Below are 24,282 nucleotides of genomic sequence, written 5' to 3'. Positions count from 1 at the left end.
ATCATATATGTGAATTGTGTTAAGTGTGTAATCTTTTCATAATACATGTCATCTGGCAATATTAACCAGTGTAGATACCAACAAAAGTCAGTTAACATATTCATAAATCATTATTACCTTGTTCTTTTATCAAATGAAACTATAGTTGGAGTTTGTCTATTTGAAACTCGATTGACGTGCAGAGTTATTTTATCGTTTTTATCCAAAAGGGATACTCTACAGGAATCTCCACCAAAATCAACTCCAACGACAACAAAATTATTTGTGTTGCTTCTATTATTATTCATTTTTATAAAATAATATATACGATAAATAAATTGATATAAATTAAGTTATTGTATGTTAAATTGACATAACTTGTATAGTGCATAAGAATCTTATTGATAATAACAAGTATTAATATATATATTAATTATGTACTAGTATAAATTTATAATAATTTTATATGTATAATATTAATTGATAATAACAAGTTTTTCATTAGTTTAATGTATTTTTTCATTACATATGTTATCAAATATGACTAATTTATCAAATTGTTCAAAGATTTTAAATACATATTTAATAATCGATTCTGATGATTTATTTTTTAATTATAAAAGTTGTTTTATTAATCTATTGGGTACGATTGCTAATGCTATTGAAGACAATTTAATATCTCCATGGAATATTAGTATAAACGACACTACTCATACAAATACAAACACTTCTAATCACAATATATTATCACAGTCAATTAGGGATATCATACGGCTGCTTTTGAAATTAGAATCCCTTGATTCTAAACACATTAATGACACACTAGCCATTTTGAGTAAAATTTTAAACAAAAACGAAACCGCCACCGACTCAAAACTTAACTCACTCTGTAACATATTTAACAACGCAAGTTTGTACTCGATTTTTGTTGAAAACAACAAGTTTGTAAAAAAATATAATAAAAAATTAAACTATGTAAATGTAGCCAAATTAATCAATTTTGTTTACGACTTGGTCTTACTAGGATTTTATAACAACACAAGCGTTTTTGAAGGTTACAACTGCACAAGTAGTAATGGCAAGGGAATTAGCACCGACAGAAGATTCAACAACGTTGACTTTACAATATGTGAACTGATATCAAATAGAGTGCCTTCGAAATGTAAATTCATATTCGTAACTTCACTGCCATCTGTTCTCGCCGAGTTCTTAACAATTAAAGGTAACCAGCCGATTAAATATTTAAACGACTGATGGTATGTGTAGAGTTTTTGCCAGCAATGTCGAAATGTTGTACAATAGTTTCGCACCTCGACGAGGTGCCACAGTCTGTTTTAAAGAGCGCATTCGAGTCATATAAAATCGTATCGACCAATGATTCGTTTATAAGTAAAGTAAAAGGTATTACGATATAGCACCACCGCTAGTACCACAATTGGTAGATTAGTGTATATTTAATTGATAAGAACGTAACAATTGTTCAGCATTTCTGCAAATGTTCAACAGTAATCAAAATGTAGTTAAATCGATGATCAGTAGACCGAATTACAGGTACACATAGATGTTGTTTATATAATACATAGGTGACTATAACATAGTTCTACCACTGTTGATTGAATACACACATTAGTGTTTAGAGGCAGAAAGGTTGATCTCCTAAGTCGTTTGGATTCAGACGTTACTGGCACAATAGGATCATATCTGCAACTGAGGTATATAAAGATAAATAGACATTTAACAATACTTGGCAGTTGAATTCACTATTTGCAGCAATAAAATAACGCTGATCGGGACCGTCTTCCCAGGAAATGGACGCGGATGGCCACTCTTAGGGATTCCAACAGCAAACTTACGGTGTGAAAACGTACCACACCTAATCACAGGTAACATAGGAATTGTAGTAGATAATATACGGGTTAATTTGACCAGTATGTCGGTAGATGACAGTGTGCTAGATATAGCTGATAATACTGACTGGTGGCTCTTATATAGCTAGAAAAGGCTCAAGTGGTAGTCGTAGAGTAATGATGTGGCAGGCGTATACATCGGATACGCGTATGTTGCAGGAAATTCAGAGGTGGCCAGGGACCGGAAACTCGACGCAATCGTCTCAATCGGGTTCAACCCGCACTTCTTTGGCGAAAACTACTCAATAGAGACGTACCTGTACCACGAGTTCAGGCACTCGCTGCTGGACCAGCAGATACACCTCACCATTGAGGGGTATTTGAGAACTGACTCAAAGTTCGACTCGCTGGAATCGCTGATACAGGCAATTCAGCAAGACCTACACCTGCATAAGGCAATTATGGACGCCACCTGCTGATTTACTGATCTTTTGATGTGCATCTTACACCCTATACATAGGCGGAGCGTCCTAGGCTCAGGCCCCTCGCTTGATACGTATTTGCATGATGTAAACATATATACAACGAATGTGGACAATTTAGTAACGCGTATGGCGTGAATCTTAGTAAATTAGGCGAGCAGAGTTCCAGCTGTGGACGCCTGATACTTCCAGGTCGCTGGCAGCTGGCGCTTCTTCTTGTAGTATCTGGCGAGTCTGTGGATCCTGGACTCCACCAAGATGAGCCTGAACTTGGAGTCCTTGTCGTTCAGGTTGTGCTCCATGTGCTTCCTCATGGAAACAGCCTTCTTTATGAGGAAGTAGAGGTCCTCGGGAATCTCAGGAGCGAGGCCTATAAAATTTTAGTAAGCAATGCTGCATAAGAAATACACTAAATCTACGATATAAAAGTGCTCTAGCTTCTACTACGCTAAGTTATTAAAAAATAAAGGTACCTTGGGCTTTTAGGATTCTAAGGATCTTGTTGTTTGTTACCGCCTTAACTTGCGGAATGGCCATGGAATCACGGAGTGAAACGCCGATTTGGGACGGCGTCTGTCCCTTTTTCGCCAGTTTGGCTATTTGTTCCTCCACCTCGAAAGGCTTCGTCTTCAGCCATGACGGGGGCTTTCTGCCGTAGGGGATACTCGACGACGAGATACCCTTTCCCTTCCCATACATACGTCCCATTTTTCAAATTAGTTATGAGTTTAAAAGAGCAGTATTCGGATCTGTGAACTATAAATCAACTATTTTATTTCGACATGGGGCGGCGATGAGGTAGTATGTAAACACATTCATCAGTCTTCCACTTCGTGGTGGACACATTGGTTAATTATACATATAACTGAATTAGTATAAATATTGAGGTGCTAAAACTGGAATGTGGCGAGCAACATTCGTTACTTGGTTGTAAAGTAGCTGAGAATGGAGTTTTTTTGTCTCTTATCGGCAGTTTTTCCCGGGGATTTACCATTTCTCTTAAGCCCAGTGTTCGTAACACTACTTTTGCCACTCGTATTATTTATTTTACACTCTACATTCGAAATATAACTATTTGTATCGACTTTCTTCGATAAATCATCGACCATCTCCGTTTTTAAGTGACTGCTAGTAGACCCACTTTTATGTTTATGCTCCGAATTCATTAATTTATTGATGGATTCCGTTTCATGTTCCTGTGTCTCTATAATCTGCTTCGCGTGTGTGAGAAACTCGTACTTAATAAACCTTGGGTCGAATGAAACATTAACTGAACAACAATTATGTATCAGTCGATTGCATTACTACTTATAAGCTAAAAGATACAATAGCTGAATATATAAGTGTATATTCGTACCTATGTGTTGTGGTTTTACTGGGTAAGAAGATCCCGTATTTACTATATGTTTGTGTATATCCTTTGCGTACTCTTGTAAAAATATTTTCTAAACATGACTATTAGTCTACACAAACGAACCAGTGACTTTCCGAGGGTATACAAAGCCTTTTTGTTCATACGGGGCATATGCTCATCTATTTCTAGAATCCTCTTGATTCGATAGTTAGGAATTACTCTATCACTCATTTTAACTATAAAATATACAAAAATAGACTAAATTAAAAGTTTAATTACCCAACACTAAACGGGGTTTCTTACAAGAGTGACACTCCAATTTTTTCAGAAACTACTCAGCTTCTCTTAAATTATTGGCTCTCGAAACAATTTCATCTTTTATTGGTTTAAGATTCCGTATATTGAGTGAAATATACACTGAACCAATTAGTATTGCTACTGCTACAAGCACCAATGTGACACAAACACACTTTCCTATACACATACACATTTTTCCCATTTACTATTGAAGAAGGCTTTAAATCGTTCTTTGTGAATATATAGATCCCCCAAGTGGTGTCAATTTTACTAATTCTTAGTAAGTCTGCTCAACAATTTTAATTATAATTTTATACAATCTGATTATCTGCTATTTTATTCAGTTTCAGTTCAATTCATTACTATACTATATTTTCATACCATTCTTCTATCAGTTTTTAACAACATTTGTAACATCAGCTGTTTATCTTACCCGTCGACTCACAATGGTACTATTTCCGCAGTAGTGTTAACTAGCTAAAAATTGTCTAACTATCTTTAATATATAACACATTTTGTTTATGACATTATATATTTGTGTTTCAGATTCTAATGTAGGTTACCATTGAGATTTCAACTTGTTCTGGATTAGAATCTAGGTCAAGTGGCTGCTATCCATTTATTATCTGCACCTTTGTTAAACGTCTTAGTGGAAGTACCATCATCTCCAATGTGTATCGTTACTTTCTTATCCTCTCTCACCACTTTCTTTGAAAATTCAGCCTGGTTACTGGTTGACCATATATCGTATTTAGTTGATCCATCCCATTCCAAGACGTTATTAAAAACGATTCCAGCCTTGGCTTCGTATGTTCTTTTCGTCCCTTCTACTGTAATACTGTACTTACAGCTCTCCTTTTCAGAGTGAACATTCATTGTTACGGTTGTTTTTCCATTAGGGTCAATTTCTTTCCATGATTCTTTATGAGGTTTAATAAACTTCTTGGTCTTTTGATCAGGAAGTGTAATGGTAACATCGTGCTCACCATCATGTTCATAATTATGTAACTCCACTTTACTTGCAAATTGGTCGGCCTTGTCTGTCTTCCATATTTCATCATTACCCTTTTTAACCAATTTAAAGGCTTTGCTATCTTTGGGAGTAAAAGTTATATCCCTTTTATTATTATCTTCTTTACGATCGTATTCATCGGTTCCTTCAGAACTTTCCAAATTTAATTCAATTCCCGTTTTTTCCGAACTCACATCATTCCAAGGCTTACCCTTCGCTTCTCTTCTATATGATTTGGTAGTTCCATTTGACATATGAATGGTAACCGTTTTCTTTTTTCTTATTACCCTTGCCATTCAGAACTACTTTACTGGCATACTCACTGGCATTAGTAGTGCTCCAGACAACAGTATCACCTGTTTTAACCGATTTGAAACCATAGGTATCTTTAGCCGTATAAGTGACTATTTTATTATTTTTATTGTGATCAAACTGGTCAGTAGAAGCTGTAGCTTTAAGACTAAGTTCAACTCCCGTCTTATTAGTAGTTTCACTAGCTTTAGCACTACCATCGGTACCACTGGCAGGACTGGCTGGTGGAGTGCCACCTCCCGATGTTGGACTTGTACCAGTACCTTCATTAGCTGGTTGACTTGAAGGTTGTTGAGTACCACTCCTAGGTGTAGATGCTCCTCCTGCTGGTGTACTAGCTGATTGACCACTACTTGCTCCACCTTTTGACTGAGTTTGTCCAGTTGAACCACCGGATCCAGATTGGCTGTTTTGTGAGTATACTCTAACATTATAAATTAATATTAAATATATAAATACAAATTTTTTAAACAACGGAAATATGGTCATTTATGGATGGTAGCAAATATAGTACAAATACAAATGTAATGTTTTGATTTCTCCTCGATATCACAATTATAAACTGTTTTATTAAATTTAAATCAGTTTAATTTAAAAATGATAACTTTGAATTATCATTTTATAGACTGTTAAGTACAGATTGATGATACCCGAGGATGGTTACTTAATCGAATCCTTATAAAAGTGTTACTTATGTATATATCTATTAATATTACACAAAATCAGGATTAAACTCCACAACCTAGGCTAATATCGAACTCAAATATGACGTTTGTATGTCGATAATGTGATAGGATATTAGCTAGTTGGTCAAAAATCAGTGAAGTTACTGGGGGATGAGTAGAGGGCTTAATCAAAAATACATACCTTTGTAACAAGTGGGTCAATTAAGAATCAGAAAACACACTGTGCTATTGATTTCACCTGGAAAATTGTAGCATTAGGTACAAACACAGTTCGATAAACAGAGAATCTCCAACGTCGATCGTACTGTTATATGAGAGGTCCACTCTTGATTGTATGTTATTCCACATCTGAAATATTAATTTTCATGTATTTGACAAACGGGCAACATTCCCAGATCAGAGAGGCGTTATCAAGGCACAATAGAGCTATTAGGAACATCAAGGATCTACTAGAGATTCCACAGTTCGTAGTTATTGTTGACCTACAGTAGTGTATATAAGACCAGATACAATTATACATCAGTATCAGTATTAGTTATACGATCATCTAATGTTAATTATATGTGATATAAATTATCATATATGTGAATTGTGTTAAGTGTGTAATCTTTTCATAATACATGTCATCTGGCAATATTAACCAGTGTAGATACCAACAAAAGTCAGTTAACGTGATACATTGTTTGTTTAACTTCCATAATGTATATATGTGTTAATTTACAATTGAATAAATGAAATATGAAAAAAGCCAAAATAACAAACAATAACCAATAAACATATGGTATAATATTATCGAACTATGTTGAATATAAATAATAAAACAGAAAAAATAACAAGTTCAATAGTGAAAATGAAAATATTAAAATAAATAGTATGGAGTCTTGGTGATTATGAGGAGAAGAGTAAGGTAATTAACAATGGTATAGAAAAATGAGTAGAAATTGATAAGAGTGGAATCAATGAATGTGAAAAAAGGGAGTTAAAAATTCCAGTATAAATATAAGTTTTATAACATTTTTGAAATATATTATACAACAGTATTAAAACATATGTTTAGTGACCAAATTAACTATAAATAGTTGAAGGTGTGGTTTACAATTAAAATTCTATACACTATTCAGATAAATTGACAACATGTAATATTTTTGTAAAAAGTGTGAATTATATATAAATTGAAAAAACGTAAATAATGTGCACTTTCAATGTAATCCCCATGTCTATAGGAAAGCAACCGAGCAAAAGTCCTTGAGAAAATGGAACCTTTTGAGTAATATCGCAAAAATACGTATAACATTCTATTGCAGATGTAAAATAATAAATGGAATCTCATAGAATCTAGTAATTTGAGAGATAGTTTCCTTGTTCTCCGGGCGGTACTAGATCCAGTGCTATTACTACTGGTGCCCTCGGAATGAGTTATAACGGCATCGGATACAGTATCATGATGAGCTGTAATTTTAGGATAAAATGAATATAGGTTTACTATCATGGTGTAAAATATTATCGCTAGTACTACTCTGCCGACTATACGTAGTCGCTTGTGACCACTCCGGTAGTGCTCTACATAGCAGCCATAGTCAAAGCAATTCTGCGGAAACAGACGTGGAATTCGATACACAACGAGGTAAAAAATATACCAAAAAGGTGAAAAAACCACCGGACAAAATATCACGTAGTTCCGACGACGGTTTTCAAGATCCGTTTTTACGCTTGTTTGTTCTAGATATCTCAAACACGAACGACACAGAATACACGAAGTACAAGTACAAAGATGATCACCACGTCTTCATCGCAAAGGGACCCTTTTTAGTTATGGCCATAAGAAGGGGATTCACTTTTTTATGGGAGCCAACCACGAGCAGATACCCTAACGTAGTTGTTTTATACCCTAAAGAAAACGAAAAAAGGATCATGAGGCTATTCTACCCTGGAGAAAACTCAGGATTTACAGATCCTGAGGTTCAACCGAAGCCAGTGAAGCCACAGCTCCTCAGAGGTTTCGTTGAGCAGAAGAAACAAATGAAAAGATACAGTGTTCAGACCGTCAGCGTGGACGGTCCGAAATCTAGTTTGAAGACCAAGAAGGTTGCACGCCACGAGGATGACGGAGTCTATGAAAGTGACCCTGAACCGGCCACAGACATTGAATTACAACTCACAGATGAGCCCAATCCTCAAGGATATCAGAATGTTCAGCCTCAACTTCGCCAACTATCTCACCCGATCGCAAAGTTTCCACCTCCTGAACCACTACCTCCACGTTACCAGCAACCACAGTTCCAGGCACCCTTCGTACCATCACCATCTTTGCAGGTTCAGCCACAACTGTCTCTCTTCCCACCACAACCTTTATCGAACATATTTGTTCACCTCAACATCAACGACAGAAGGAGCACCAATATTCTACACTATTATAGGGACTATAACGACAATGCAGAAGTGTTTAGCCTCGAACACCCGTACGTTTTTGACTTGGTGGTTAGGGGTAATGAGTTGATTTGGGACCCTGACGGAAAATACCCCTATGAGGTTAGAGTGTTCCACCTAGCCAACGGGGGGGTCAGTTTGAGGGCATTCTTTCCGTTTGATGAGCCTAAAATCACACCACAAGGCCCGCACCATCCACAGTCTCCGCACCCTCTACATCATGTTAAACAGAATTTCAAACAAGTACCACAAATACCTCCTGAACAATTACCTACAATACCACAATTTCAAGAAGCACCTCAAGTGCCACCAGAACATTTGCCCGTAGTGCCTGAAATACATGAACCACCCAAAGTTCCACCCGAACTATTGCCAGTAGTTCCTGAAATTCAAGAAGCACCACAGGAAAAACCCGACCCTCATAAGCTTATCCCCGAAGAATACAAACTCCTTGATCCACAGCCTCAGCATGTTGCTCAACCAGTTCCACAATCTGTTGAGACATCAGAAAAATCTTTGATGAAGAAGGATGGCATGTTAGTTATGCTCGATATTAACGATAAGTGGTCCGACGAGTATGTTGAGTACATATGGGATGATGCAATGAAGGCGGACGTGTTTGTTGCTAGACAACCCTATTTACTCGGCACAATAGTTTATGGTAATGATGTATTGTGGAGAAAGAGGGACGGCAATTATCCTTATGCAGTCTCTATTGCAAAAGGGTCTAATGGACTGCCGCTCATGAGAGTGTATTTTCCTGGTGCACAACCCGCATGTACCCAGCCATCTAAGACAATTCATGGTAACTTGGTGAAGCTCGATATAAATGATAAGTGGACCGATGAATACGTTGAGTACATATGGGTTCAATCTAGGAACGCAGATGTGTTTGTTGCTAGGCCTCAGTATTTGCTAGGCACAATTGTGGACCGAAATAAAGTATTGTGGAGAAAGAGTGAAGGGAATTATCCGTATGCTGTAGCCATTTTTAATCCTGGAACTGATCAATCATTTTTAAGAATGTACTTTTCTGGGCCCAAATATCAACCACAAGCTCAGCAAGGACCTCAAACGCCCAAAATTGCTGCAAATGACCAACTAGACAGCAAAATACAGGTGTTCGATCAACAAGTGCAGGCTTAGCCAGATTCTGACTTAGGGTAGGTCGAAATTATTGTGGAAGATGTGTTTACGAGGTGTGAATAAATAAGATATACCACTATTAGTGGAACACTGGACATTTGTTTTTGAGAGGTAAATATTGAAGTTCAGGGCATCATTTAAGGAATTTTTTAGTATGCTGGTTATAGTGTAGTTGGAATCCTAAACTATAAAAAGGTCCCTAGGGTGAAAACGTGATATCATCAATTCACGAATGTAGCTTTAACACTAACCTTTACACACTTGAAAGGTGTACACACGAACGATCGCAAAGATTTAACCCTGTCACATCTTAATCTTTGTTTGTCTTTACATATGTAGTGACGTATGTAGATAATTTTTACACACATAGTTAGCTGGTTTACACATTGCAAAGGGGCACTAATTTAAGCAAAATAAGGCCGAACACAGCTCAAAAGTCCATTATGTACATGAGAAAATAGAAGATTGGAGGATATTAGCCTGGTCTGTTGTTTAATAACCCCAGGCCATGGGAATCCGAACTCCAAGGGCTAAGTGGGTCAGTGCCGCTCTTTTTGGATGAACTTCCATCACACACGAATATGGAAGTTCATTTGCCTAGTACTCGTATATAAGAAGTTTATCATTTTCACGGAAACTTCGCCTTCTAGATTCATAGCCTGCCAATCACAAACATTCCTTAGGACCAAGAGGGAAACTGAGCAAAAACCACCTTCTTTAGTCAGTGTAAACATACAACATCACTTCAACACTGACGAAATCAAATACAGATACAATTCAGCTCAGGATAGTCACACATTTATACCCGTATCACCACACCTTATACACACAGTAACAAAGGGAACAAGGGAACTATGGAACTCTGAACACAAGGAATACGGCACATCAGTATTTGTAGGCACGAACGACCAGGGTGAACGGATATTCAGAGTATACTTCTCTAAATACGTCCCGGAACCCGAATTTGTCACCCAATCCAAAAAGCAGGATGAAGATGTATCACTAGAGGATTTTGACAAGCACTTATTAATCCTCAACCTCAGAAATAGACAAACAACAGACCGAACGGAGTATGTGTACGATTCAACCACAGGCACACACACTTTCAGAGCACTCGACCCATACCTGTTCGGATCAGTAGTAAAGGGAGACCAGCCAGTCTGGAAGCCTGAGATCCCAGTCTACCCCAACAAAGCACTTGTTTTCAAGGGGCAGAACGACGAGCCCATGATACGATTGTATTTTCCAATTGAGCCCGAGCCCCCGCCCATCGAGCACTTTAGACCTGAAAGGAAGGTACAAAGAATGGGAGGAAAAAGACTCAAATCACACACATATGACTCTATCGCAAACAAAACACCGATTTCTCTTAATGTAGATTATAATTGGAGCACACCCATGTGGCGTTACGCCGAGAAGAACAACACGGCCACGTACACACCGAACGAAGGATATATATTCGGACTCGTGAAGGACGTTAAAGGAGCCGGTGTGTCGAAAAAGGAAGCAGTAATATGGAAAGCCAGAGAAGATCTAGAATACTCAACAAAGGTCACGTACGAACACTCGGAGTCCCTAGTCACCGTATATTCAGTCAACGGCACGACGAGGTCATTCAGAAAAAACGAGCACAACCAATGGCTCGAAGACAACTTATACCATTTCGAGCCTGGTTTAGTAAAAGAAACGTGCGTGATAGTGGACCTGGATATAAATGAAAAGGGACTGAAGGACGTTTACGAGTTTTCTTCCTATGTGGAAAAGGACCCTCTTCACACGGAAAAGAGCACTTACAAGGCCAGGGTCGGCTATAGGTTCGACATGGTGCGAAGAGGCCACGAAGTCATATGGAGAGCGAGAAACAGAACGGAGTATTCTAGTCGAGTCTGCGTGAATCGTTATTTTAACGTCGGAAAGACCAATGTATTTGTTTACTTGCCGGATGGAACGGTTAAAAAAGTCACAACTCAAGGCTGAGCGTGGATAAAAGGTGCACTGAGACGAGTTAAGTTTCAGCACCGAGTTACTGGGTGAACGTGAAAATGAACACCCCTCGGAGCATGGCCGGTTGTGTGAAGTCGGAGTTTGATGGCCAGTCAAGTTACGAGCTTCAATTAGCATATCGACCGTTTTGAACAATCGATTTAAACGTATACAGGTTTGAAGATTTTTAAATGTACTATAATGTCTCGATTATGTGTATATGCCTTAAAGTGAAACCCTCATATACGCCTCCGATGTGCCTTATCATCACGTGGTGTTGATAATGGATTAGATGGTATATTTTAGTTTTATTCGCAATAGGTCAATATTTATATATATATAAATCACAGATTTGTAAATAATTTGTCATAAATGGTAAGAATTATCGTAGAATCTGACTGCTGACCCCAGTCAAAGGATTACACTTGTTCATCGAGGCCATTTTCACGGCCAAAACACACGTTTATGAACAGCCATAACACACTAATATGGTTACCTATATATTTTTGCAATTCTCTGCCCCAATAAATCCATCAAATGTAACTTTAGCGCACCGCTAGAGTCAGGCACATCTGAAGGTACTAGCCCGGAACCAAGACTCACATTAGCGGTTCCAAATGGCCAAATCCAAAACAGTAACGATGCTATATCAGTTGAATCCAGTCCTAATCCTTCGATTCCCTCGCCAGGATCGGTTACTATGACCCTGTATAATGATCGAGAAATGATGAGCATGATTCAGCTTTTGAGCAAGTTGCAGCTCATAGATTTCGTAGATTTATTAGCCAATAAAATAAAAGGCCTTAAAGCCGATTATGACTTTAAAATTGATTTAACCAACTTTGTTGACAAAAGGAGTACCTATCGTCATCCTATAATACTCAATATCGCAGAATTACTCACCACAGACGAGTTTGAATGGGAGACCACAGACGATAAAGTTGTTTATAACCCTAAGAAAGGATACGGATTTAAATTGGTTAGGTATAACATGACTGTTTTATGGCACACAATCAACATCAACGATTACGCCACGAAAATAGAGTGCGATCGCAATAGTCACACAGTTACAATACACAAATCAGATGGTAACACAGATGAGATTAAATTTACGGCTGAGCAGAATACCAGTACTGATTTAACCACTCCTGAAAGTCAACAAGCTCCAGCTATCAGGCGCCCGGCTGTGCTTAACATCAGTGAGATTAAAGACTGTGACGAGTACACGTGGAAGGTTTCAAACGACATCATCACCTGCACCGCGAATGAAAAATACGGATTCAAGTTGGTGAAGCAGAATAAGACTATTTTGTGGCACACCATTAATCGCAATAACTACTCGATCAAGGTGGAGTGCGACAACAAAAACCACACAGTTACCGTGTATAAGTTCGACGAAACCAAGGACACTTCCGGGTTTCAGCCGGAGCAACGAGACAAGAGCAATTTAATTACAGTCGATATTGAGAAAAGGACTAACAACGAGTTCTACACGTACGAGAGAAGGGGGGATCTGGACGTTTTTATACCAGTTAAGCCGTACCTTGTGAATAAAATCAAAAACGGCATTCAGCCGCTATGGTGGTTCAAAGACGGCACGTACCCCTATGAAATTGAAGTGACAGATAAGAAAAATAGGATACGGAACCTGGTGCTGTACTTCAGGTCAAAAACCATAGAATTCTTTGAGTCGGGTGGCGACGAAGTTGAGCCTATAATCACGAAAGGCGAAGAGAAGAAACCTACAGAGACTGGTGATGCCTCAGATAGCACAGGAACTGACGCTCAAGGGCCCCAACCGCAACCTCAGGAGGAGGTGCTGGTATCGGACGTTTTCACGTAACTCGCAGCCTTCCGACTAAGTATTGAGTTTGTTTGTACAATAGACGTAAGCAAATGTAGAAACGCAGATAAGCTGTAAAATTCACGGTTTTAATTTCACTCAAACTTCAACTGTATATGTAGCTACTCTAATTATAACACTGAATGTCAATAACGCTTAATTATTAAAGGCCAAATGCCTATGGTTAATATGCAAAACGATATGTAAGTTTTAAAGCCGCAAATATCGTATTTTAATGAAGTAACGTCGTCAATGGCATTTCGGATGCAGGATTTGACCCCCATGACGGCCAAGTTCGACGATAGCTCCGTTAAGGGCCAATATTGTTGTCTTTTCTAGACTATGAAGCACATATTCCAACTCACAAAAATGTACTCACAAAAAGTTCACGGAATCTCATAGAATCTAGGAATTTGAGAGATAGTTTCCTTGTTCTCCGGGCGGTACTAGATCCAGTGCTATTACTACTGGTGCCCTCGGAATGAGTTATAACGGCATCGGATACAGTATCATGATGAGCTGTAATTTTAGGACAAAATGAATATAGGTTTACTATCATGGTGTAAAATATTATCGCTAGTACTTCTCTGCCGACTATACGTAGCCGCTTGTGACCACTCCGGTAGTACTGAGAATTCAAATTCTCAAGACGAAGGTGCCAGACCTATATACTCCTCCAACAGAAACAACTCAAACAGCTATGGAGGCGAATCAAAGATCATATACCCGGACAGAATCGATTCACAGAACCGTCCACGCGACTCCTACCGTTCGCCTAAGCGAAGGTACCGCACAGGCACCTCCAGGAAAATCACCGACTACAGATATTTGGACAACCCCAAGATGCAGGTCCAAAACGACGAGGAGAATCGACACTCGTCCCACCGTCGCGAAAGGTACGACTCACATTATACCTCTGCGAGATCCAGATATGAACCACGTATGTCCCCCGTAAGATCAAGGTACGACCCCCGTAGTACCTATGGAAGTCACAGGTATGACTCACATAGTACCGATGGAGGAACGAGGTATGATCCTCGCATGAATTATTTGAGTAATAAAGTGTTGATGATTTTAGACCTCAATAACACACAGAATCCATACGGGTACGATGTAAAGTTTGACGGGAACAAGACAATTTGTAAGTCTATTCACCCCTACCTGTTTGGTTCTGTGCAAAGGGGCAGCACAATTCTTTGGAGGTCAAAGACAGGTGACTATCCTTACAAGGTGGTTTGCAAAACCGTTGACGGAACTGACACGTGCAAGGTATACTTCCCAGACTACGAGAGGAACATTCCTCCCGCGAGGCCCACTCGCGTGGACGTTTTCAGGAGAGTAGGTGACACAAAATTCGGTTCTGAATACATGGCCGCACAAGTTACTTCAGGCACTCACGATCACTTGGGTCCGGAAATGTACGGACAATGGGGACAGTTCATGGGTCCCAAACACATACCCACGGGTGAAAATCAACCCACTCCACACACATCGCTTAATGTAAAACCAGATGAAACATCTGTCCCACCAGACGAGGCAGCAGCTGGAGATGAGTCAGCAGCAGGAAAACCGCCAGTGGATGGATCTGCCCAAGCACAAGGAGAACTTGCAGCTGAAGACGTTAAAAAGGCTGAGGGCGATGGGATGAAGGCCGATGTACCATCCGCTGGTCCAGGCGCTAGACCGTCTGCGATGCCAGGTGTTTGGCCAGCTGCTATGCCAGGAGCTATCCCATATCCAATGCCAGGTTTTGTCCCAGGTTATCGTCCCGGTGAAACGGAACCTGTAAGCCACGTTGAAATGATGTCAGACTACTTCAACCAGTCCTACGGGCCATACCGACGTCCAGAATTTCAGCCAGTGCCAGGCTATAATTTGCCACATCAATCGCATCACCACCACAGATCGGCACAGACCGACTATCACCAAGAACCATTTTTCCATTCAGATCCTCTTTATGACGACAATTACAGCGACAACCAGGATTACATTGAATTTACTGATTATTCAAATCCTGCGTATCCACAAAGACCCGATCCGATGATAATTGATCCTTCCGGAAGGACTGGCTTCAGGTCACACTTCGCCCCCAGGGACGTTGTAGTGTCCACAGATCAAGACAGGCAGGGTGCGTTTGACGTTAACGTTGACCGCAAGAAGCGCGAAAACCTTGTCTTGACGTTCGCAAACAAGTCTAACGTGTACGTGTTAGACGGGTATCAACACTCGTTTGCACTCAACCAGTCCAACAGTGAGTCAGGCACAAACGACCAGGTCTCAGCAAATAACGCAAACCAGCAAATTAGATTCAATACTCAGGATCCAAACCGGGTAACGTTAGACGCAGGGTCTGTGCGGATGACCTTTCCCGCCCAGGTAATAGACGGAGTTCCACTGCCAACGGGAGTTCAGCCAGCTAGAAGTACTACCCAGGCAAATTCAAACGTGATTAATGACGCACAGAATGCTCAAGCTTCATCATCTGCACAGAATCAAAGACCCGCCGCAGGTGCAAGCACAAGCGCCAATGCATCTAGTCAGCAGGCACCAACTCCACAGGGCGGTAATCAGCAGCCAGTAAGTATACCTGCACCGACTCAACAAGCCATCAGACCTCAACCGGTACCTCAACAGACACCTAGACCCCAACCTGCATCTCAGCCAGTGACACCAAGGCCTGCTACTCAATCGGTCACACCAAAGCCAGCTACGCAATCGGTTACACCAAAACCAGCCGGACCAACTCAACCACCAGCCCGTCAAGCAGCAGGTTCTAGTCAAGCTCAGGCATCAGAAGGTGCGGGATCGGACGGAGACATTATATTTGCTGATGATTAAGATTTAATTTTTATGGAATCACGTTTTTAGGGTGATTGAGCGTGTTGTTAGCTATGTGGCTAAGGAACACTAAGGCATCACGAAGATGACTGGAGTAGTATTCACATCAAATACACACCCTGGTAACCATGTTTTATTAACTGCCGAATCACCAATCATTCCACTATTGTGTTGGATTTAACTCCATTCGCAGGCAGCTTTTGGTTTTATATAAGCGATTTAAATGCAGTTGACCCGTCTCTACCCCTTGTAACATAGATTTAAATGTTTTCGGTTTTAAAACTTGAAACCTCCAACACACTTAAAGGATAAATGTATATTAGCTTTAAAATCGTTATGAAGAGTTAAAACTTTTTTTAACGGTTAATGTACTACATTCACGACTTTGTGTATACTGTATCAGTTTTATGCACTGTATTCATGATGTACTTACTGCGTTAAAAATGTACAATATTCACAATTGCGTGTGCTACATACTTAGATGAACGAAGACGGATGTAGGAAAGATGAACGAAGACGGATGTAGGAAAGGTGGGAAAATATAACATTAGAGGTCAATTAAAATCATATTTTTACTAGTTTGGCAACGTCAAGCTCCTTTTGGTTGGGCTTCGGAGTGACCCCGGAGTCGACAATGAGTCTTCTGAGGTGGGCCTGAAGCCTGACGACGGACTTAACGCTCTTCTTTAGCTCCTTCTGGTTGTTCCAGCGGACCATGAGTGCCTCAAGGACGTCAGCAAGAGGAGCCCACCTGGCGAGTCTCTCCCTAACCACAGAGGTGAGTTCGTTGGCAGCCTTGCGAGTGAGGAACATCCGGGTCTTGCCGACAGCGTAGCTGCCCTCTGACAAACCACCCTCCTTGACGAGAGCGAGCGCCTTATCGAGGTCTGACATGGTCTTGTCCCCGCCGATTTTGGGACTTATGTAATAGTACTGCTCAACAAAGTCCTTGAAGGGACGCCTGTAGGAGAAGCCGAGCTTCCTGAGCTGAAGAGCCTCAATGACAGAAAGAGCGTGAAGCTGAAGAAGAACACGCACGGAGTTCCAGGTCATGGGAAGCATGCGGTCGTTGGGAGAAATGCACCTGATGAAGTGAGAGTCGGTGCTGTTGATGAGAGCCATGAGAGACTCGAGCTGGCTCATGAACTGGGACCCAATGAGCATGCCCTTGGCAAGCTTGCCGGTGCTGATGACCTCACCCTCGAAGAGCTGCTTCACCAGAGGGTTGGCACTGGCGTTGACGAGAGTCACGAGCTCCCCAGTCAGAAGGTCCTTGTTCTTGTTGACGAAGCCGCTGGCAGAGTACTGGATGGGCCCAATAGTGTGGACAACCATAAAGTAGCCGTCCTGCTTAGCCTTGAGGTACTTGGGGTTAGAGCCGAGCTGAGAGTTGCAGGTGCTGGTAACGTTCAGGTCGTTACCGCCGGGGGCAAGGCACTGGTCCTCGAGCACGGAGAGGATCGACTTGCCCTTGTTGCAGAGTAAATCTATGACGTCGGCGTTGGAGCTGTACTGGAGCTCAGGGGCGGAAATGCCCTCCTCGCGGTAAAGCTGGGACTCCCTCTTGAAGACAATGTTGATGAAGTTGGTCTGAAGCATCTCGTTGGTGATGTTGATGAAGAGCTGCTCGAGCGAGTTGTTCTTGAAGACCTCGAAGCCGAAGATGTCGAGGAGCCCGATGAAACGCTTGAAGGGCTGCGGGGGCTCGATGGTCTTGTTGACGGTGTTCACGAGCCAGAGGAACAGCTTGTTGTACACGGCCTTGCTCAGACTCATCTTGAGCACGTTCGAGTCGTCCCTCCTCCTGGGGCTTACAATGACTGAGCCGCCTGCGTTGGTGCTCTTGGTGGTCAGGTTGTAGACCAGCTGGTCGTAGTCGAGGAACAGAAGATCCGAAGCGTCGCGGAGCACGTTGGTGTTCGTCACAACGGCGGCGTCAACGAGACCGTCGCGCTCCTCGCCCTCAATGACCACGTTTCCCAACAACAGGACTCCGGAGAGCACGCTCAGCACGGTGTCCTTCTGGTCCTGGGAGAGGTTCATCTTCTCAAAGCTCTCCATTATCTGCTCGAACTCCTTGGCGTCGCTGACCCCGTTAATCTCGGTGCACTTCTTGTTGAGGTAGTTGTAGTCACTCACGCCCAGAAGCTTGAACTTGCTCCTCATCTCCTCGCTGGCGCCCCTGAGCAGCTGGTAGAAGATGTGGTAGCTCCTCTCGTCGTCGTCCTGAGTGACAATCCTGGACTTCTCGAGCAGGAACGTCACGATGGAGCCGTAACGAATGCCGCCCTCAGGGGCCACGTCGAGCTGCATGAAGCGTCCGAAACGGCTGCTGTTGTTGTTCCTTATGGTCTTGGCGTTACCAAACGACTCGAGCACGGGGTTGAAGGCCATGACCACCTGCTGTATGTGGCCGCTCTGGGTGCCGCCACTGGCGAAGTAGCGCATCATCATGTTCGCGGACTGAGTCTTTCCGGTACCGGACTCCCCAGAAACAATAACGGTCTGGGAGTACTTGAAGTCGTGGAGGTTCTCAAGGGCGCGCCTGCTCGTGTAGTACACGTGAGGAGGCATGTCCATCAAATTCTTGGCGCCCCTGTACTTGTCAATCACGTTCTGGCCTGCGTTTCCGAGGTCCTTGAAGGGGTTTATGGAAACGACCAAGGGGTCCGCAGTCGAGTATATCTGGTTCTTGTGGAATCTGTGCTTCAAAAAGTCGAGCACGCAGGGAATCGAGGTCTGTGGAAGCATGCCAATGTCGCCGTAGGTCATCGGGTCAATCTGACTATTGGTGTTCCAGGCGTTGGAGGCGGGAACTTCAAACTTCTACGCAAATAATTAGCTTGTAAGGCAACGAGGGGATATAACAGGCATAAATGTGGAGGTAACTAGATGGTATAACAGGCAGTAACTTTAGAATAACTGGGGGATAAGCAACAGATAGAAGCACACAAGTGTTCACATACCTTATCCTTGTCATATGGAGGTTCAACTTGAGTACAAACTAAGACATCCTTAGTAGAGCCGTGATGAACTAGACATTTGGCGAACATGATATCCGGGTTCTCCTTGACCGCAGGAGCCATATCGGTCCAAACATATGTACCCTAATAAAAAGCATTAATAAACACTATCAATCATTTTTACAAACATATTTATAACTATTAGAGTCCCATAAACTAATCATTAGCTTATCAGTGGCATAAGTAGTTTACATACATTTAAAACATTTCCATTCGAGTCAAAAACTGCCAAGTTCGAAGAGGCACGCTTGAGAGCGTTGGCAGTCTGAAGCTTTTCCTTAGTGCTCAGATCCATATTATCAAATTAGTTAAAATTCAAGCTCAAGGTTAAACAAAAATTAAAAATATTTAACGTTTTTAGTTTAATCCGTTTTAGGAACAATTAAATTAGATAAAACTATAATAATCAAAAACACATTGATTACTGCATTAAAACTTTATGCTTAAAAGATAAACATAAAATAAGTAAAATAAACAATTGAATGAACTTATAAAAATATGGAATAATTCGCAAATCGGCTACACACATTCAAATTCAACATACACCATCTAGCACGAAAGTAAAAAACTCATTATGGATCATTTTAGGGAATAATAATTAAACAATCGGAGTTCCTAGGCACGAGAAACGTTTTATTAAAAAGTTTTATATTATTTCAGAAGAATCCGTGAATAAAAATGCAAATACTCAGTTAAACCTTGAATAGATGATAAACAGCTGACGTTTAATCGAACTTAAAATTACTCTTTAAAATCAAAATGTACACAAATAATGCAATTACTATGCAGATTATGAAAAAAATGTGTAAGTGGACAGTACGATTATTTTACTCGTTTAGACCAATTATACGCAACCGCATATTTTAAATTTACAACCTTCCTTCTTTTTAATCTCATTTAAACACGCAACGAGGTCTATGCGATAAAATTTTGTAAATTCGATTTACTTTTAACTAAAACTCCTTTATTTAATTTTATGTAGATCTTCATCTCAGAAATTAAGATATCTGCTCTTGTCATGGATTGGATGTTTTAATTCATTTTCGGTCACACAATTTGACGTTTTACGTTTTTCCATTTTAAAGTTTAATATTTTATACTGTAAATTATATCTTCTTGAGGGGAAGCATCTTTTGTTTGTATGGTACATCTCCACCCCTTGCATACATTAATCACTATAAATTTCAGTATTTATTTCCTGTAAATTATTCTAAAACACTGGAAGTTTTCATTTCCTTCAATGCGAGTTTAATAAAGGCGTCTCGTGGCCAATCGCAGCTGTAAATTATTATTTTTAAATTTTGTTTTAATACCGTTGTAATTATGTTCGAAAATGAACAACATATATTTCATAGCACTTGTGATTACATTTTATAAATGTAACGTTTATTGTTCGCTTTTCAGAAACTGGAACTCAATAGCAAAAGCTACCTTCAAAAGTGGTAAAGATACCTATAAATCCCTGCTGGATAAAATTAAAGAGAAGGAAGAGGACTGCATCTCACTGGTGTCAATAGATAAGCACATTTCTAGCGACATTCCAGTGGATTTGGAATATTTAAAAAACAGCAAGGACCCGTATCCATGTCTTACACAACTAACGAAAAATGGTACGGATTAAGTATATTATCAACTATTATATGGGAGTAGCTGCTATTGGATATGATTAGATATTATTGCATCGGCGTTATTAATTAATATTATTAGTTATTTACATTAACCATGTGACCAACGGTCATACTTCTACAGGAGATGAATTCGACATTAACCTGGATACGGACATTCACACTGAGTTAAACTACTCAAAAATCATCAACGAAGCCGGCTGTTGGAAGTTTGTCATCAATGAAATTAACTCGCTGGACGTTGAAAGCTGCGACTTCAACGGCGACGCCTCAAGGTCGCTGATAGCGCTGGCAAAGACGAAGTGCCACTTCTTAAGAGCAAACAGGAAATTTCCAACGAGGAAGGAAGGATGTGTCCTGAATCCGAGTGTTCTGACCCATGAAGAGATCAACGGATTGACAGTCAGTGGCACGAGTGATGATGCTGGCGACGACGTTGAGGCCGGCGCCGATTGGGACTATAACCCGTGTTTGGTCAGCTACAAGGGCGCCGACTGCGAAAAGATAAAACGAAAAATAGTATCGCACTGTACCAGCGTAATGTCAGAATCGGCATTTCAGATGTACCACTCGGACTTAAATCACATAGGTAATTTTGTAGATAGGTGTCACGTGAGTTACTAGGTAGGCAGATAGCTAGAAGGCCGGTGATAGCAGTAAGAAGGGATGCTTGTAAGGATACTGTTGGAGTTTTTGCTGATTAAGAGGCCAGATGGTGAATAACACCGGCATAGACTAGGCTAGGGCTATTTTACAAAAGGTGTAACGCCTAAAGAGTTCTTATGGAGCAGCATGGTATACGAGCATGATGAAGTAGCATGATTTTAGAGGAAATCTTAATATGTAGAAGTGTCTTGGAATATTTTGAATGGAAAAGGGCTGATATGGTCCATCGAATAAGAAATTTAGAAGTTGTTGCAAACATTGGAAGATCAAAAGTCGATTAGATCTAGAATTTGGTCAGATGTTGTAGAATAATATGATAAAAGAATAGAATTAAGAAAGAGTTGAAAAAAAAATCAAGTAGATATTTTCGATATAGAGATAAGAACAGAGTCGATTGTTTGGAGAAAAAGCAAAAAAATAAAAAGATTTCTGAAACACACCGAGGATTTTAGATCCAACAAGTGATAAAGAGAAATATTTACTCTTTGTTCAAAAATGATTAAAATAATACTTACTGAAATTTCCAGTTATGAAGGAGTTGTATGTGTGCATCGGTTATATGGACAATGCAGAATAATTAGAGAGTGTATTCATGAGATAGAAGACAGGCCCCCGGGAGAAGATATTGAGATATACGAAAAAAGGGGCGGAAACAAGCTGAAATTGATGCAGGATGGAAGGTATATTGGAGCCCAGCTTTCGCACGTGCAAGTATACGCCAACGCGTACGACGAGGATAATACGCCGCTGGTAATATTATTGAACTTTAAATCCGAAGTCACAAAACGCCCGGCTCCCAAGTTCTTTAAATATTCACAGCTTACTTCACTCATACGCTGGAACGAAAGTAAACGTATGAGTGAAATATGCCATTTCAATGGGAATCAAGTACATTTGTTCAGAACAATAATGAATGAAAATAGTAAACTGTCTTCCGCACTGACATACCAAATGGACATAACAATCGGAGAGTATAATGGGAATAAGATCTGCGTGACAAATGAAACAAGTAGCCTGCCGGCGCTTGAAATGAGTGGATTCAGGAAGTATAAGCACGAGCCAGTGAACGCACACGGGCAAACCAATAGCTGTGTGATGGTCGACAGGGAAACGCCCTTGTCCAGTGGCAAAAACCCAATAGGAGAAGTGCAAGGAAAAAAATACTCGCACATCTGTTCCTACTATTATTCTGAGTTCGCAGAAGCAATCTTGCTGGAGTTTAACTCCTCAGAGGGCACCTTCTACTACACCCAAAGGAAAAACGAAAAGACACAAGGCTGGGCGAAACTGGACAAAGTGATGGCAAAGATGCTACTAAATGAAGAAATTGAGACTAACCAGATTCACAGTACCCTGGTTTCAGATTCGCATAGAAAGCTACTACTCCTGCTAAGAACCCTCGTAGTGGTTCATAAAAACACGGTGGTATTGCCGATAGATAGGCAGAGTAGATACGGTAAAGATGATGTGGCCGACGCCATTAAGAGTTCTGGCTCAGAAATTTGCCCAAACCCAGAGTGCCTCACGTCGCAACCCGAGAACGTGTACGTCAAAAGGGAAAATTGTCCAGATTTAGAAAGGGCAGGGTATGCGTGTTACCGCAGTACACTTAGGCCCGAGGGGCAAGGTGAAGGCGGTGTTCTGAGACTGTTGGTGCCATCAGAAAGTTGCCAGTACAGTGAGATAAAGTTGCTAGGCGAGTATAGCGGCCTGGACCAAGAGCCGTTACAGCAGAAGAGTAGTGAGCTAGGGCCCCTGGCGTACTTAAGAAAAGACTTCAATTTGTACGTCTTCTTCTACGGCAGAGACCCTAGGCCACTATTCTTCTGCTGTAACGGCACTGGATATCGGCCGTTGTCGTCACTTGAATACGCTGAATATTGGGTCAAAATGCCGGAGATGTTCGAATGTCCAATCAGCGCCGATTCCAGTGAAAAGCTAGTGTCAGTCCTTTCTGAGATCATTGGATCCTTGACGATAGTGGACCTGAGCTTCAGGCCGGCAGGTGGAGCCGCACTGGCAAGTGAGATGGCAAACTCCCAAGCCAGAAAACGCTTCTCGCATGTTGCACAGCCGATTTCCAACGCCCCTACCATCAGGGTGACTCTTTCTAACAACAGCTCTTACAGGAAATACATACACAGATTTTGCGACATGGACGGCAGAGCCGATGGCTATAGGTTGGGGTTTGTGAAGTATTGCAGCAGCGCCAACGCAAACGTGGAGTATGATATAACGAAACAGCTCGTATCAGTGGATGCGTACTACAATCTGCACGATTGCGAGCTGATCTTTCCGCTGATGCTGGTTTTCCACTTCAAGGATGGGCCCAGCGAGTACTACAGACTTGTCAGCGGGGACCCGACCATTAAAAAGTGGAGGAAAATAAAACGCGGCGAAGTTGACCAGGAGCTATTGAAGAAGATCAAGGACGACGACGACATTGAGGGCGCACTGGAAGATATAAGCCACGCACTTAAAATCTCGTTCACCAAAGCCCAAGGGCAATCATTTTTGTTCAATCTGCTGTGTTCCGGAGGAGATGGAGTCAATTGGGTGGTGATGGGAGCGTCAGTCGGCGGAGTGGGTGTAGGAGCCATTCTTGGAGCGTACGCAGGCTACTTGATCTTTAAACATTACGCAGACACACCGCCAGTTGTTCAAAACTAAATTCACAACTATTCACACAGAACTGTTTTGAGAGCGTCGGATGGAGCCATTTGGTTTTATCTTTCAATCATTGGCTCTAAACCTTTTTTTCA

At 41.1% G+C, this 24,282-nt stretch overlaps 12 protein-coding genes across 12 annotated transcripts; 8 read left to right on the top strand and 4 right to left on the bottom strand.

Annotated features, from left to right (window-relative positions):
- Window positions 1–519: 519 nt before the first annotated feature.
- On the top strand, window positions 520–2,305 carry TOT_010000448 (uncharacterized protein; the record flags this gene model as incomplete). The annotated part of the gene is made up of 6 exons (XM_009690989.1): window positions 520–1,201; window positions 1,246–1,380; window positions 1,446–1,530; window positions 1,623–1,691; window positions 1,750–1,876; window positions 2,000–2,305. The coding sequence occupies 6 exons, from the start codon at window positions 520–522 to the stop codon at window positions 2,303–2,305; spliced, it is 1,404 nt and encodes a 467-aa protein (XP_009689284.1).
- A 152-nt stretch (window positions 2,306–2,457) lies between these two features.
- TOT_010000447 (ribosomal protein S15) lies at window positions 2,458–3,016 on the bottom strand (the record flags this gene model as incomplete). Its single annotated transcript, XM_009690988.1, has 2 exons — window positions 2,458–2,678; window positions 2,782–3,016. The coding sequence occupies 2 exons, from the start codon at window positions 3,014–3,016 to the stop codon at window positions 2,458–2,460; spliced, it is 456 nt and encodes a 151-aa protein (XP_009689283.1).
- A 212-nt stretch (window positions 3,017–3,228) lies between these two features.
- Window positions 3,229–3,893, bottom strand: TOT_010001262 (uncharacterized protein; the record flags this gene model as incomplete). The annotated part of the gene is made up of 3 exons (XM_009690987.1): window positions 3,229–3,578; window positions 3,666–3,753; window positions 3,786–3,893. 3 exons carry the CDS (start codon window positions 3,891–3,893, stop codon window positions 3,229–3,231), a joined length of 546 nt encoding a protein of 181 aa, XP_009689282.1.
- A 666-nt stretch (window positions 3,894–4,559) lies between these two features.
- TOT_010000445 (uncharacterized protein) lies at window positions 4,560–6,667 on the bottom strand (the record flags this gene model as incomplete). The annotated part of the gene is made up of 4 exons (XM_009690986.1): window positions 4,560–5,191; window positions 5,238–5,689; window positions 6,208–6,317; window positions 6,662–6,667. 4 exons carry the CDS (start codon window positions 6,665–6,667, stop codon window positions 4,560–4,562), a joined length of 1,200 nt encoding a protein of 399 aa, XP_009689281.1.
- Window positions 6,668–7,436: 769 nt separating this feature from the next.
- Window positions 7,437–9,542, top strand: TOT_010000444 (conserved hypothetical protein; the record flags this gene model as incomplete). The annotated part of the gene is made up of 1 exon (XM_009690985.1): window positions 7,437–9,542. One exon carries the CDS (start codon window positions 7,437–7,439, stop codon window positions 9,540–9,542), a length of 2,106 nt encoding a protein of 701 aa, XP_009689280.1.
- Window positions 9,543–10,100: 558 nt separating this feature from the next.
- On the top strand, window positions 10,101–11,519 carry TOT_010000443 (conserved hypothetical protein; the record flags this gene model as incomplete). The annotated part of the gene is made up of 1 exon (XM_009690984.1): window positions 10,101–11,519. One exon carries the CDS (start codon window positions 10,101–10,103, stop codon window positions 11,517–11,519), a length of 1,419 nt encoding a protein of 472 aa, XP_009689279.1.
- Window positions 11,520–11,602: 83 nt separating this feature from the next.
- TOT_010000442 (conserved hypothetical protein) lies at window positions 11,603–13,368 on the top strand (the record flags this gene model as incomplete). Its single annotated transcript, XM_009690983.1, has 2 exons — window positions 11,603–11,670; window positions 12,075–13,368. 2 exons carry the CDS (start codon window positions 11,603–11,605, stop codon window positions 13,366–13,368), a joined length of 1,362 nt encoding a protein of 453 aa, XP_009689278.1.
- Window positions 13,369–13,905: 537 nt separating this feature from the next.
- On the top strand, window positions 13,906–16,206 carry TOT_010000441 (predicted protein; the record flags this gene model as incomplete). Its single annotated transcript, XM_009690982.1, has 1 exon — window positions 13,906–16,206. One exon carries the CDS (start codon window positions 13,906–13,908, stop codon window positions 16,204–16,206), a length of 2,301 nt encoding a protein of 766 aa, XP_009689277.1.
- Window positions 16,207–16,770: 564 nt separating this feature from the next.
- On the bottom strand, window positions 16,771–19,524 carry TOT_010000440 (myosin a; the record flags this gene model as incomplete). The annotated part of the gene is made up of 3 exons (XM_009690981.1): window positions 16,771–19,032; window positions 19,173–19,313; window positions 19,426–19,524. 3 exons carry the CDS (start codon window positions 19,522–19,524, stop codon window positions 16,771–16,773), a joined length of 2,502 nt encoding a protein of 833 aa, XP_009689276.1.
- A 464-nt stretch (window positions 19,525–19,988) lies between these two features.
- TOT_010000439 (hypothetical protein) lies at window positions 19,989–20,513 on the top strand (the record flags this gene model as incomplete). Its single annotated transcript, XM_009690980.1, has 3 exons — window positions 19,989–20,045; window positions 20,212–20,258; window positions 20,351–20,513. 3 exons carry the CDS (start codon window positions 19,989–19,991, stop codon window positions 20,511–20,513), a joined length of 267 nt encoding a protein of 88 aa, XP_009689275.1.
- Window positions 20,514–20,562: 49 nt separating this feature from the next.
- On the top strand, window positions 20,563–21,972 carry TOT_010000438 (conserved hypothetical protein; the record flags this gene model as incomplete). Its single annotated transcript, XM_009690979.1, has 4 exons — window positions 20,563–20,839; window positions 20,937–21,443; window positions 21,683–21,792; window positions 21,844–21,972. 4 exons carry the CDS (start codon window positions 20,563–20,565, stop codon window positions 21,970–21,972), a joined length of 1,023 nt encoding a protein of 340 aa, XP_009689274.1.
- A 43-nt stretch (window positions 21,973–22,015) lies between these two features.
- On the top strand, window positions 22,016–24,190 carry TOT_010000437 (hypothetical protein; the record flags this gene model as incomplete). Its single annotated transcript, XM_009690978.1, has 1 exon — window positions 22,016–24,190. One exon carries the CDS (start codon window positions 22,016–22,018, stop codon window positions 24,188–24,190), a length of 2,175 nt encoding a protein of 724 aa, XP_009689273.1.
- Window positions 24,191–24,282: the final 92 nt, after the last annotated feature.

This window comes from Theileria orientalis, chromosome 1 (genome assembly GCF_000740895.1).
Source record: "Theileria orientalis strain Shintoku DNA, chromosome 1, complete genome".
Classification (NCBI taxonomy): Eukaryota; Apicomplexa; class Aconoidasida; order Piroplasmida; family Theileriidae; genus Theileria; species Theileria orientalis.
Note: the sequence above shows the minus strand (reverse complement) of the source record. Positions and strands in the feature narration are given on the sequence as shown.